The sequence below is a fragment of the Schistocerca americana genome, chromosome 2 (genome assembly GCF_021461395.2).
Source record: "Schistocerca americana isolate TAMUIC-IGC-003095 chromosome 2, iqSchAmer2.1, whole genome shotgun sequence".
Taxonomy (NCBI): Eukaryota; Metazoa; Arthropoda; class Insecta; order Orthoptera; family Acrididae; genus Schistocerca; species Schistocerca americana.
Genome location: NC_060120.1, coordinates 651,004,695 through 651,019,063, shown reverse-complemented (window position 1 = coordinate 651,019,063; position 14,369 = coordinate 651,004,695). Strand labels below are relative to the sequence as shown.

Below are 14,369 nucleotides of genomic sequence, written 5' to 3'. Positions count from 1 at the left end.
TGTGGGTTTTCCGCTATCTGGAGTTGCTGTTAAGCTATATAGGTCAAGGGAAATGTTAGATTCCAATTTGTGGGATCGGGAGCTGCTGTTGAGCTATAGGTCAAGGGAAGGGTCAGATTCCAGAGGATATTGTGTTTAGTGGAATTTGGGGAGTTTTGTGTTGTCGGTTTTTTTTCGTCGTTTTGTGTGGTTTGGAATGGTGATGTGTGTCTAAATTTGTTTATATTTACTTTGTCCCCACCCAAAAACCCTTAATTTCCCATGCTTGTCCAGTTAGTTTCATTAGGTTTTTTGTGGAACGTGTGTGTGTGTGTTGGTTTGTCAATGTATTTTCGTGTTTGTGGTCATGTTTACGTGATGACGTCATAGGCGCCATATTGGAGTCGTCGTGTATGGTCGTTTCCGCCATATGTGTGATGTCATGGGTCAAAGCAGACGGGTGGAATTGGACGCTTCTGTATTTCCCCTTCTTTAAAACAAAGCTCAACAGATTATATTTATGACACTGTGCGTGGCAGTTATACGTTTCAACCATTTTAACAATGTGGAAAGATACTTTTAATTGAAATTCACCTATTATGAATAGCAGTATTAAATCATATATTTTAAAAATAAAATGGCCACTAAAGTATTCAAGTAGTAATTGAAATTATTTATTTTGCAGCTTTACAAAAGATGATGCACGCTGATGGCGATAGTCCAAGACCTCTTGAATGCTCTGCAGCTCATATAGAAAAAGTATTGTACCAGCAAATGAAGTCCCTCTTAAATCAAGCAAATGAAGTTGCTAAAATGAGAGGAGCAAAATCAATTGAAGCAATTGATTTTCTTTTCTTAATGCGAAAGAATAGAGTGAAAGTCCGTCGATTACTTGATTATTTTGGTAAATATATTCATATATTTATTGCAAATTGTCATTTCTCATATAATCTATGTATTAAAAAGTTAGATCGAATTGCAATATCTGCCTCCCTTTCTCTTCACAATTCGCAGGCCCACCATATGTTGGATAAGAGTACAATTTTGAATGATTGTAGCAAATGCTCTCATCGTTATGAAAAGAGCTGCAACCAGAAGAACCCACCTGACCCACTGCAACTGGATGGGTATGTTGCTCACCCTTGACTTTGCCAATGATAAGGTTTTCATGATTCACTGTGCACTTGGGGAGGCAGATGGGGCTGTCGGGTTGTGCCCATCAATTGATATAACAAGGTTCCAAATGACGCTGATGACCAGTGCATCAGCGGGTAGCATTACTAGATCATCACCTGAATATACTCTGTGGGGCCACTGGAGCCTGAGGGTCCTATTTTTGTATTATGTGCCACACCAGTCGCACAGATACCACTAGTGCTTATTGTTGACAGCAGAGGATTCAAGAAGGCATGCATGTGTGGGTTTTAGGATCTGGATGTGTGACAAGCATCAAAAGCAGCCACTAACTCTTTGTCCTCTTCCGAAATATTTGTTGAGTGAGAAAAGTGCTGGTCAAATTTACAAACATGTTGTGCCATACTCAAGGTTCCTGAATGAGTGTTCAGTAAGTTTTTACACAATTTGCATTGAGACACCTACTGATTTATTTGAAGCTGCCTCATACACAACTTTTCCCTGCTGGACTTGTGCTCGTATTTCATGACTTAGTATATATTTTCCAATTCTTAGTTTCTTCTCTGTATCCTTTAAGTTTAGTTTCTTCATTTTTCTGCTCTTACCATTATGATAAATGAGCTGCAGAGAAAATTGTTACACAGACATGTAGCTGACTAGCCACGTAAATTGACAGTGCAACCTGTTGTCAGGTGCAGCAGGCTGAACGGGTCCCATGAAGCTTGTCAGACTAGCAGGAACCTAGATCTCATGAAGCTTGCCAGACTAGCAGAAACCCAAGGTGGCCTGCTTTAACCACTGTGCTTCAGTACATATTTACTTGTGTGTCTCCATTGCAGCAGGTTGAGCTGCTTTAGTGGTTGAGGCAGAGATAGGAGCAGGCAGGCTGGAAAGAAAATTTGTACACCTGATTTCAACAGGACAAAGCTTGTTATCATAATGCAGCAACCTCCCATGCACACATTGCGGCTTTGGACACTCTGCCATGGGCAGCTGCTTCACCCAGTCTCTGCCCGATCGATAGTGTGTGGGGTGCCATTAAGCATTTCATCAGGACTCCACTTCCACCCTCTGATACATGAGAAATGTGCATCCAGGTGCAAGCAGCATGGGATGCAGTATCATAGGACTACATCCAAGACCTGTAGAACTCCATGCTGTGATGTCTGGACACTTGTATTCACAGCCACGGGGGCTCGGACACCATAGTAACATGTACATTTTGTGGCCATGTAGCGCAATAAATTTTAATCTTTCAGAGGTGAAAGTGTAATCATTCTGTATGAGTGATACTATCTACCTGCTTGCATCACAATCTGCCTTGTTCTTCTGAGTTCGGCTCTTATTCTGACGATCAGTGTACTTTGATCCTATGGATTGGAATGTCACACAGTGCAGTTTTCACATTGGGTCAATTCGACAAAGTGGTGTTCCTCTTTTGGATGTTGAGCATCTGTTCATATACCTATTCCATGGACATTCTACCTCCAATTATAGCAGAAACAATGAAGTTTCAATCTTGGCGAGGATCACAAGCTGCCATCAAATTCTTAGCAGCAAACATCTGTTGTGTGAGGTCTCAGTGCTGACTGCCATGAGCCCTCATTACAGCAGAGCCAGACATGAAAATATACAATTTTGGGGAAAGGAACCATTTTCAGTGTGATTTGGTTTACGTCTTCATTCAGGGATCCTCCCACAATGATACAAGATTTAAAAAAGCTTGAATTCTTGGTGCTCCGCAGCTTGAAGATATTCATTAAAGGACTTCTTCCATGCAGCATGAACTCTGCTACAAATGTTTGTGTCAAAATTGGTTTTTGGGTTTATAACTTATCATCAGTGGCATTTTATGTACCTCTTTAGCACTGACATGCATGTCAGTTAATACAACAGGATATGGAATCCGTTCTTTCACGTAGTATACGGGTTGTCTTGTATGTTGCTGCTGTCAGATGTTAGGCAGTGACAATTCTTGATTTCTTTTGACATAACTGTCATGTAGTGTAAACATGGAACTGGCAAATAAACATTTGTAATGCAGCTAATGTTGTATAGAAGATGTCCTTTAAGAGAGAGAGGATTTGTCACCATAATACAATGAAAATAAATATCTCAGAATATACATATACATAGAATATGTAAGTAAGCTTTTATGAGGATATAACTGGTAGTCAGCCATGGCCTTGATGAAGGAACCATCCTGGCATTTGCATGAAACTGTTTAGGAAAAATTATTGAAAACTTAAATTAGGATGACAGGAAAGAGCAAACTCCATCCTCCCAGATATGATGTCATTGTCTTATCAACTGCACTGTCTCATTCAGTTTGTCTGTATTGGACAGTGTTCTTTTGATTTACACATACTTTTCTCCAGATAACTTATCATATGAAACCAAGTTTTGTATTTCATCATCACATACACTAAGGATTTTGTATTTCATTGTTGCATACACTAAGGCCGCCCACTGGTGACTCGTGAACCATGAACATGGTGCTATGCCCCTTGCACTAGCTTATATCTATTTGGAAAACTGCCTCTAGTCCCTTAAACATGCAACTATGTCTTCTGTAATAATCATGTCCTCGCCTCAATCTGTCTGAAGAAACTGAGTCAGTATCCCATCATACTGAGTGAGGTGTTGAACTTGCTGTATATCTCAGCACATAATTTTCTTGTCAAGTGTGACATTGTGATCATATATTGTAAAGTGTAGGGTGTTGCTCTGTCATTATCAACCACTACTCTGAGTCCTCTAAGTAATCTTTAATTGTTTAGTGTGCATTACTTGTGAAGAATGTATTAGCAACTTTTTTGAGCATATGTGTTTATCTCCTTGGGCAGTTTATTATTCAATTTCATTCCCTGATAGAATGATGCTGTATTGAATTTATTTTTTTATATGGTGTTTCATCAGTGACTAATGTTATCAGCAAAAATAACTTTTTCTCTTTATCTTATCCTACTGGAAAAGTCACAGGTGAACAGACAGAATTTGGCCCAATACACTACCCAGATGGATGCTTGTGTTTGTGTGTTTCTTATCTGACAACTGTTTTACTGAAATATTATTATCAGCAGGCATGTCAACTATCTCTACCTTTTGTGCTCTGTTTCCCAGGTAAGACTGAAATTACTAATTTGCTGTTCCTCTTACACCTAGTGCTTGCTGGTTCAGTAATATTTTATAGTCAGCAATGTCAGAAGTCCTGGACATGTCTAAAAATATGCCTGTAACAACATCATTGTTATCAGGAATTTAAAGTACCACTCTGTTAACTTTATGGCCAGATTTGCTTCACCCACTTTGGAAACCAAACTGTGCCTCATTAAAGACATTACACTTGAAACTTCCTGGCAGATTAAAACTGCGTGCCAGACCTCGACTCGAAGTACTGGCAGAAGTAATGCTGTGAGGACAGGGCGTGAGTCGTGCTTGGGTAGCTCAGTTGGCAGAGCACTTGCCCGCAAAAGGCAAAGGTCGTGAGTTCGAGTCTCGGTCCGGCACACAGTTTTAATGTCAGGAAGTTTCATATAAGCACACACTCAGCTGCAGAGTGAAAATCCCATTCAAGATTACACTTACTCACGTAACTCTTAGCATGTCTTTCATGAGTCATCCAGTTATTTTTTTAGAGTGCAGATAATAGTGAAACTTGCCTGTAGTTTTAAATACTGCCTGTATGACCTTATTTTTTTACTGAGGGTATAACTTGTGCATGCTTTTAGAATTCTGAAAAAATATCTGAACTATATGAGCCATTTACTATGTTTGTTAATGGGCTTGTGTACATGCCATCAGATCAGTGTCTGATTCTCATCTATACCTGCTGACTTCTTATTTTGTAATTTCTTCTTGACTTCAGGCCCTGTTGTGGGAAACATCATCACTGTGCCAGCTGTTTTGTAATTCATCATGAGTGCTACATGTTTTTAGGTAGATTTTGTTGCAACTTCTCTAAACTACCAGGCATTTATGAAATTTTCCATTGCTCTACACCAATCTTTGATTTGCATGTTGTTATACTTGTCTTTTTCCAGTTTCATGTTTTATGACACTCCATACTACTTGGCTTTTATTTTCTGCATTACATTGCAACAAGCAGTACCCTCCTGTAGGCTACAGTTTCTAAATCAGTGATAGTAATTTAGGAACTGTGGATTCATTTAGCACTTTTATAAATAACTGACAAATTTGTCTGGGAGGTCCTCCCAATGCCTGCAGTTGTCCATCTATTTTCCTTAGCTGCTACTGACGAAGTGGCAACTTTTGAGAACGTTTTTTGAAAAATTAATTTAAACAATTTGCAGAATTTAGACAACTTGGTGTCTACATTATTTTCCATTTACAGTTCCTTAAAGTTGTCAGTGCCCTAGAGAAGTCAAGCATTTTGCATTCTGATAAGATCTTATTTGTAGGCCTGCAGTTTCTCCAGGTTTTACCAAGCCTGCTTTTAGCTTTAATATTTGATAGTAATGATAAGAAAGGCCAAGTTCTTTTATAAATACTTTACAGTTTTCCCTGCCGATGTCTGTAAAATTACGTGATCTAAGATTGATGCTGAATTTTTTGATGCCGTAGTGGCTGTATTTTCAATTTGTGCCATGCCACAAGTGTTCAGAATATTTTTGAAGTTATTACTAATTTCAGTCTCAACGCTTTCATATCTCCATCTATTATTATGTTCATTTTCGAGACTGAGGCTCTTTCCTGGACTACAGTTAATTCAGTTAAGAAAGTGCCCACATTACCAATAGGTGAGTCCTACTCTCACAGAATGAGCTTTCAGTTAGTGGCTGTTAATTCAAAATGTTTATCTACACGAATTGTGATCAGATCATCCCTAACTTTAAAATGTGTGCCACCTCTGATATAAATACATGATCCCATGCCCTTTAAGGCAGTTCGACAGTAGCAACTTTCACATTCATAGGATAACAGCACTATATACTGTATTTGATTAGATTAGATTAATTATTCATTCCATAGACCCACAAAAGGGAGGATGCTCCTGGGTGTGGAACATGTCAGATAAACACATTACAAAAATGAAATGAGAAAAACTTGAGTTTCATTAATTTTAATGATCCTCAATCAATAAACAGTAAAATTATGTACATGAATTACAGTTAAACTTCTAATATTTGCAGGTTTAATACTTACATCTGCTTTCATTAAATTCATCATTCGCACAGTAGCTAGTTACTTGGCTATTACAACCAAGTATTGTCAAAAATTAAAGTAAATTATTCATTTCAATGATCCTCAGTTAAGAACAGTAAATTATGTACAAGATTTAAAATTAAACTTCCACTATTTACAGACTTAAGACTTACATTTGCTTTCCATACATTGGTAGGTAGTTTACTTGGCTGTTGCAACCAAGTATTGTCAAAAATTAAAGTATAATAAATTTTCATTAAAATGGTCTACTGAACTTGTTGACAAATTCATGAATGGAATAGGAGTTGTCCACCAAAAATTCTTTTAAATTATGTTTAAATTGTGTATTGTCTGTACACCAGTCCTCTATAATGCATACCACTGTGTTGTTCAGACTGTAATTCAGCTTGAAGCTGGTGTCCTTTATTTTTAAGAGACTGCCCATTTTGACAAAGATAAAGTAATTCTGAGCAAGTTTCTGTAGTGAACATTCTGTCTTTTGTATACAAGTTGAAAAAAAATCGGAAAATTGCCTCACACACATTCTAGGTAGCCAATTGTCATGATTCATCTTTTTTTAAAAAAACCTGGTCCTGTGACAACAGGTTTTTGGCCACATGTGGCCCCACACCCACCTGCTTTACTCTGTCCACCAACTTCCCTTTTGCAGTCCTGTTGAGTTGAGGACCATGTCTAATGTGAGCCCATCTCCCAACATTCCCCAGTGGTACCAGTGCAATGTGCACTTTGTCAGCAGCCTCCAGCTCTGCACTGGCTCACTGTTCAGCACTACATAGACAAGGCTGATCGTGCCACCAGAACAGATCAAACATACTCACTTTGGTGCTACCGATTAGCGGAATCTATCTTACTCAGGTCACCACCTATGTTGTACTCCCTGTCCCTATCCGAGCTGTTCCCTGCCCCACTCACTATCACTATTTGATCATATTCTGTGAAATCCTTACACAAAGGTCCTAAATCCTCACTCACCTGATCCAGGCCAGCATTTGGCTTGAAAATGTTGGTTACATGATACTCTTCCTCCAGCTTCTCCTTTGAGGCCCTATACCTCTACCATGACTGCAACCCAGTGACAGTAATCTCACATTAGTGTTATTTACAGGTGTTGTGTAGGGATGGACAAGTATATTGAGTAGGTTCGGTGGACGACGGAGTACTACTGTGGGAGAGGTGGGAAGGATTTTGGACAGGACATTTCTCATTTCAGGGCATGACGAGAAGCAGTCGAAACCCTGGTGGAGAATGTAATTCAGTTGCTCTAGTCCTGGGTGGTATCGAGTTAAAAGGGTAATGCTCCTCTGTAGCCGGACAGTGGAACTTCGGGAGGTGGAGGGAGATTGAAAGGATAAGGAACAGGAGATTTGTTTTTGAACAAGGTTGGAAGGATATTTACGGTGTGTGAAGGCTTCAGTGAGACCCTCGGTATATTTCAAGAGGCACCACTCATCACTATAGACGCAATAGCCACGAGTGGCTAGGCTGTATGGAAGGGACTTCTTGGTATGGAATGAGTGGCAGCTGTTGAAGTGGAGGTATTGCTGGTGGTTAGTAGGTTTGATATGGACAGAGGTACTCATGTAGCCATCTTTGAGGTGGAGGTTAACATCTAGGAAGGTGGCTTGTTAGGTTGAGTAGGACCAGATGTAGCAAATGGGGGAGAAGTTGTTGACGTTGTGGAGGAATGTGGATATGTTGTTCTCACCCTCAATCCACACTGCAAAGATGTCATCAATGAATCTGAACCAGTTTAGGGGTATAGGATTCTGGGTGTTTAGGAAGGATTCATCTAGATGGCTCATGAATAGGTTGGTGCCGTGCGGGTGCCTATAGCTGTACCCTGGATTTGTTTGTAGCTAATGCCTTCAAAGGAGAAGTAATCATGGCTGAGGATATAGTTGGTCGTGGTGACTAGGAAGGATGTTGTTGGTTTGGAATTCGTTGGGCACTGGGAAAGTTAGTGTTCAGTAACGGTAAGGCTATGGACATTAGGGATGTTACTGTAAAGGGAGGTGGCATCAGTAGTGACGAGCAGGGCACCGTGTGGTAAAGGGACGGGAATGGTGGAGAGGCGGTGGAGGAAATGGTTGATATCCTTTATACAGGAGGATACGTTCTGTGTAATGGTTGAACGTGTTGGTTTATGGGAACAGAGATTCTCTTGGTGGGGAAGTTACAGAATAAAATTGAGGAAAATGTTAAAATCTCGCAAAATGTGAGCAAAAATGCATGTAATTGGCATACAGGATCAAAAACCACAATCCTCTCCAATACTTTGTATAAAATCCGTCTAAGTGAAGGAAATTAAAAGTTGAATACAAAGTTTGTATGATAATTTGTGGTAATGAACTTCATCAGTTCGTAATAAAATCACAAATGTGTAACAGCAAGGAAAAACTCATCAAAAAATTGAATTGTAATTGAGCTGTTTTCCGACATGGTATGACTACAAATTATACCAACTTCCAGGATGGTGGTGTAACTAGGAAGCAACTTCTGTTAATCAATAGAACGAAAAACCAGTACAAGTTGCAAATATCTTATTTTTCACTCAATGACTAATAGTGGGCCAAGACCCATTTTCAAACCAACACAACAAAGTCGAAAATGGCATTTCTGAAGATGTTGAAAAATGTGTAATGTGCATTACAGTGCATACAGGTAACATTTTTTCGATGTCTTCAGAAATGCCATTTTCGACTTTGTTGTGTTGATTTGAAAGCGAGTCTGGGCCTGAAACTAGTCATCAAATTAAAAATAAAATATTTGCAACTTGGACTGGCTTTTTTGTTCGACAAATTATATGTTCAGAACATGTTTTTTTTTTTTTTTTGAGAGACCATCCTTTGTGCTCACCCAGAAAACCGATGAACATGTCGAATTAAACCAAAAACATTGCAGCAGCTAAGTGATTAAACCATAAGCATAAATGCACACATCTGCTTAGTGCCATAGTTTGTAACCATTGCTGTTATTGTTTAATGCTTTTCTTATGAGCCACACTTCACGTGCTCACCACTGTTAGAGTAACATTTTAGGCTTGATGAAAGAGACAGAGATGTGAAAAAATGAATTTACTCCCCCAGTTGATGTTAAAAGTTTATTAGAAGTCAGGTGCTACAGTTTAGTTTCATGGCCTCTACCAATGCTGCCGATCTTTGTTCTGTTTCCGTGTGACATCTCCATCATAGCACCCCCCCTGCGGGTCCGGGGTAAGAATAGGCCCGAGGTATTCCTGCCTGTCGTACGAGGCGACTAAAAGGAGTTTCAACCGTTTCGGCCTTACATGTGATGGTCCCCCTTGGGGTTTGACCTCCATTTTTCAAAATTCTACAGAAGTACGAGCCTTTTGGGGAAGGACACCTTACGTGGTGTACCACTGGTCCTAAGTGCAGTAAGACCTTGGCACTCAGCATTGCACCGGCGTTGTAACCATACCCATTATTCCTCAAATTGGGCCTAAACGCCTGATGAGTTGTCCAAGTTACGCCCATAGTGCATCTCCATCTGCACCAGCGATCATGATGGACTTTCCATGGCACCAGAAATCCAGCACGGTAGCCAGCCCGTTGTGGTGGGGTCGTCATGTACCCTCTGGGTTGTAGCCCCCTGACAACACAGGGATCGTACTGCCGATACCTGAGCTGCACCCTCCCCACGTCGGCCAAGGAGTAGATGCCCGTCTCCTTGGGGCATCAGGACTCCCGGCAATGGTCATCCTGCCAGGTGGCCCTTGCTGCAGCTGGGTGGCGCCCGTGGGGAGAGCCCCTGGTCGGAGTGGGTGGTATCGGGGCGGACGTTTCGCAGATGAAACGTCAACATGTATCAGGTCGCTCTGTGGCCACGTCTTTCAAAAGAAAAGGTACCGTTTCTAGTTCTGGTTCTCCTGCCCTTTCCCCCTTGGCCACTCCATGGGAGGAGGGACAGGCCCGCCGGCTTGGGGCGAAGTACTTCCCCCGCTATTTGGTCTGTTCTCGAACCGATGGGGGGACGTTCGCCACCTCCAAGCCCATGTTCTTTGTTCAGCACATTGAGGACGTCTTCGGGGAAATCGAGGCTCTCAGCAAGATGCGTTCAGGGTCCGTTCTTCTCAAGACCACCTCCGCCACACAGTCGACGGCGCTCCAGGCGTGCGACCGCCTAGGGGACATCCCAGTATCCATTGTCCCACATCTGGCACTAAATAGGACGCAGGGGGTTATATTTCATCGTGACCTCCTGCTACAATCTGATGAGGAGCTCAGGGCCAACCTGGAGCGCCGAGGCGTGCACTTCGTCCGGCGAGTCCAGCGCGGCCCCAAAGACCGTCGCACCGACACCGGGGCCTTTATCCTCGCCTTCGAGGGGGACGTTCTCCCGGAGAAGGTAAAGGTGATGTGCTACCGGTGTGATGTGCGACCTTACATCCCGCCTCCTATGCGCTGTTTTAGGTGTTTGCGCCTTGGGCACATGTCGTCACGGTGTGAGGCTGAGCCCCTTTGTGGCGATTGCGGACGTCCTCTTCGTGAGGAACATACATGCACCCCACCAACTCGGTGTGCTAATTGTCCTGGGGTCCACTCGCCTAGATCCTCCGACTGCCCCGCATATCAGAAGGAGAAGAAGACACAAGAAATCAAAACTTTGGATCGGCTCTCTTATTCTGAGGCCCGGAAGAAGTATGACCGCCTCCATCCCGTGTCATTGACCACTTCGTTCGCCTCAGTTGTGTCCACTCCTTCCGCGGTATCCTCACCCCTATCCTGTCCCCCCTCCGCCTCCTCCGCCCATCAGGGGGCTCTGCCTCCTCCTCCCAAATCCCTCCCTTCCAAATCCTCCTCCCCCGTGGCCCCCACCCCCTCTGCCCCAGGGGCCACCCTTCCTCCTCCTCCTCCTCCTCCTCCTCCCTCCACGCCACCTGAGAAGCGATCCTCTTCTCAGGCGTCCATCGGGGAAACGGTCCGGACCCCAGCTTCCGAGGTCCGGCGTTCCAAAACGGACCCCGTGCGTGAGGACCTTCTTCGGGTAAAGCCCACCATCCCTGTGCCTTTTCGGCCTTCCAGGGAAGAAGTCTCTATCCCCCTCTCCACCCCGGCGCGTTTCGTCTGACGCTCCATCCGTGAGTCGCTGCTCCCGGCCGTCCTCAGTTTCGCCGGGACGCTCTGCTGCCAGGCGCTCCGCCGGCCTTTCGTCGGCAAATGATGCGGCCCCTCCTACACAACCAGGGACAGCGGCCGCGGCTGGCGACGAGTCGATGGAACCGGATCCGCCTCCCGTCGGTTGTAGCATTGTTCCCTCGCAACCTGGCCCTCCGCGGCCATCGAGGTGACCAGCTCTTCCCCCGTCTCGTTCCCCCAACCTTTTGACTAGCGATGGCGTTGTTTCATTGGAACATACGAGGTATTCGATCTAATCGGGAGGAATTACAACTGCTCCTCCGCCTGCACTGTCCGCTCGTCCTTGGTCTCCAGGAAACCAAGTTGCGCCCGACTGACCGTATTGCCTTTACCCACTATACCTCGGAGCGGTATGACCTCACCCCTGTGGACGGTATCCCAGCTCATGGTGGGGTCATGTTGCTCGTTCGGGGCGATGTTTATTACCATCCCATCCCATTGACCACCCCACTCCAAGCAATAGCTGTCCGCATTACTCTTTCTGCTTTTACTTTTTCAGTTTGTACCATCTACACTCTACCGTCATCTGCTGTTAGTCGGGCTGACATGATGCACCTGATCGTTCAGCTTCCCCTGCCGTTCCTGTTGTTTGGCGACTTCAATGCCCATCATCCCCTTTGGGGCTCTCCTGCATCCTGTCCCAGAGGCTCAATCTTGGCGGATGTCTTCAACCATCTCAATCTTGTCTGCCTCAATACCAGCGCCCCGACTTTCCTCTCGGACTCTACTCATACCTAGTCCCACTTGGATCTCTCGATCTGTTCTACCACTCTTGCCCGTTGGTTCGAGTGGTATGTCCTTTCTGACACCTATTCGAGCGACCACTTCCCCTGTGTCGTTCGTCTCCTGCACCACACCCCATCCCCACGTCCTTTGAGCTGGAACATACTGAAAGCTGACTGGGGACTTTACTCCTCCCTGGCAGTCTTTCCGGACCACGATTTTCCCAGTTGTGACAGTCAGGTCGAATACCTCACGGCTGTTATCATCAATGCTGCCGAACGTTCCATTCCTCGTACTACTTCTTCTTCACGTCGCGTTTCCGTCCCCTGGTGGAACGAGGCTTGTAGGGACGCTGTCCGTGCTCGACGACGTGCTTTACGCACCTTTCGCCGCCATCCTACGTTGGCGAATTGTATTGAATACAAACGACTCCGAGCGCAATGCCGTAGAGTCATCAAAGATAGCAAAAAAGCTTGTTGGGCCTCTTTCACCAGCTCCTTTAACAGTTTCACTCCCTCTTCTGTCGTTTGGGGTAGCCTGCGCCGGCTGTCGGGCATTAAGGCCCACTCCTCAGTACCGGGCCTGACCTCAGGTAATCAGGTCCTTGTTGATCCTGTGGCTGTCTCCAACGCCTTTGGCCGCTTTTTCGCGGAGGTTTCAAGCTCCGCCCATTACCATCCTGCCTTCCTTCCCAGGAAAGAGGCAGAAGAGGCTCGGCGACCTTCCTTCCACTCGCTGAATCTGGAAACTTATAATGCCCCCTTTACTATGCGGGAACTCGAACGTGCACTTGCACTGTTCCGGTCCTCTGCTCCGGGGCCAGATGCCATTCACGTTCAGATGCTGGCACACCTTTCTCCGGCGGGCAAAAGCTTCCTTCTTCGTACCTACAATCGCGTCTGGACCGAAGGTCAAGTCCCTATGCGTTGGCGTGACGCCGTTGTTGTTCCTAGACCCAAACCCGGGAATGATAGACACCTTCCTTCTAGTTACCGCCCCATTTCTCTTACAAGCTGTGTCTGTAAGGTGATGGAGCGCATGGTTAATGCTCGGTTAGTCTGGATTCTTGAATCTCGACGACTACTTACTAATGTCCAATGCGGCTTTCGTCGCCGCCGCTCCGCTGTTGACCACCTTGTGACCTTGTCGACATTCATCATGAACAACTTTTTGCGAAGGCGCCAAACGGTAGCCGTGTTCTTCGACTTGGAGAAGGCTTATGATACCTGTTGGAGAGGAGGTATCCTCCGCACTATGCACAGGCGGGGCCTACGCGGTCGCCTGCCCCTTTTTATTGATTCCTTTTTAACGGATCGAAGGTTTAGGGTACATGTGGGTTCCGTCTTGTCTGACGTCTTCCTCCAGGAGAACGGAGTGCCTCAGGGCTCCGTCTTGAGTGTAGCCCTTTTTGCCATCGCGATCAATCCAATTATGGATTGCATTCCACCTAATATTTCAGGCTCTCTCTTTGTCGATGACTTCGCGATCTACTGCGGTGCCCAGAGAACATGCCTCCTGGAGCGCTGCCTTCAGTGTTGTCTAGACAGCCTCTACTCTTGGAGCGTGGCAAATGGCTTCCGGTTCTCTGAAGAGAAGACGGTTTGTATCAACTTTTGGCGATATAAAGCGTTCCTTCCGCCATCCTTACATCTCGGTCCCGTTGTTCTCCCATTCGTGGACACAACTAAGTTTCTAGGGCTCACGTTGGACAGGAAACTGTGTTGGTCTCCACATGTCTCTTATTTGGCAGCCCGTTGTACACGTTCCCTTAATATCCTCAGAGTACTTAGCGGTTCATCTTGGGGAGCGGATCGCACTGTCCTGCTTCGCTTGTATCGGTCCATAGTCCGATCGAAGCTGGATTATGGGAGCTTCGTCCGCTCGGCCATCCCTCTTACGCCGGCTCAACTCCATCCACCATCGGGGGATACATCTTGCGACCGGAGCCTTCTACACTAGTCCTGTGGAGAGTCTTTATGCTGAAGCTGCCGAGTTACCATTGACCTACCGGCGCGACGTACTGCTGTGTCGGTATGCCTGCTGGCTGTTGTCTATGCCCGACCACCCCTCTTACGAGTCCTTCTTCGCCGATTCTCTCGACCGTCAGTACGGTTTGTATGTGTCTGCCCTGCTGCCCCCTGGAGTCCGCTCCGTTGCCTGCTTCGACAGTTGGATTTTGCCCTCCCTACC

The 14,369-nt window shown here is 44.9% G+C and overlaps 1 protein-coding gene across 4 annotated transcripts in view; it reads left to right on the top strand.

The window, feature by feature from the left end:
* The window catches only part of LOC124596282 (transcription initiation protein SPT3 homolog), a 123,458-nt gene that overhangs the window by 7,314 nt on the left and 101,775 nt on the right, over nucleotides 1–14,369 (top strand). For all 4 annotated transcript variants that reach the window (XM_047135372.1, XM_047135375.1, XM_047135373.1 and 1 more), the window contains one exon: nucleotides 665–883. In XM_047135372.1, the coding sequence (XP_046991328.1) occupies nucleotides 665–883 (219 nt within the window). The remainder of the gene's footprint in view (nucleotides 1–664; nucleotides 884–14,369) is intronic.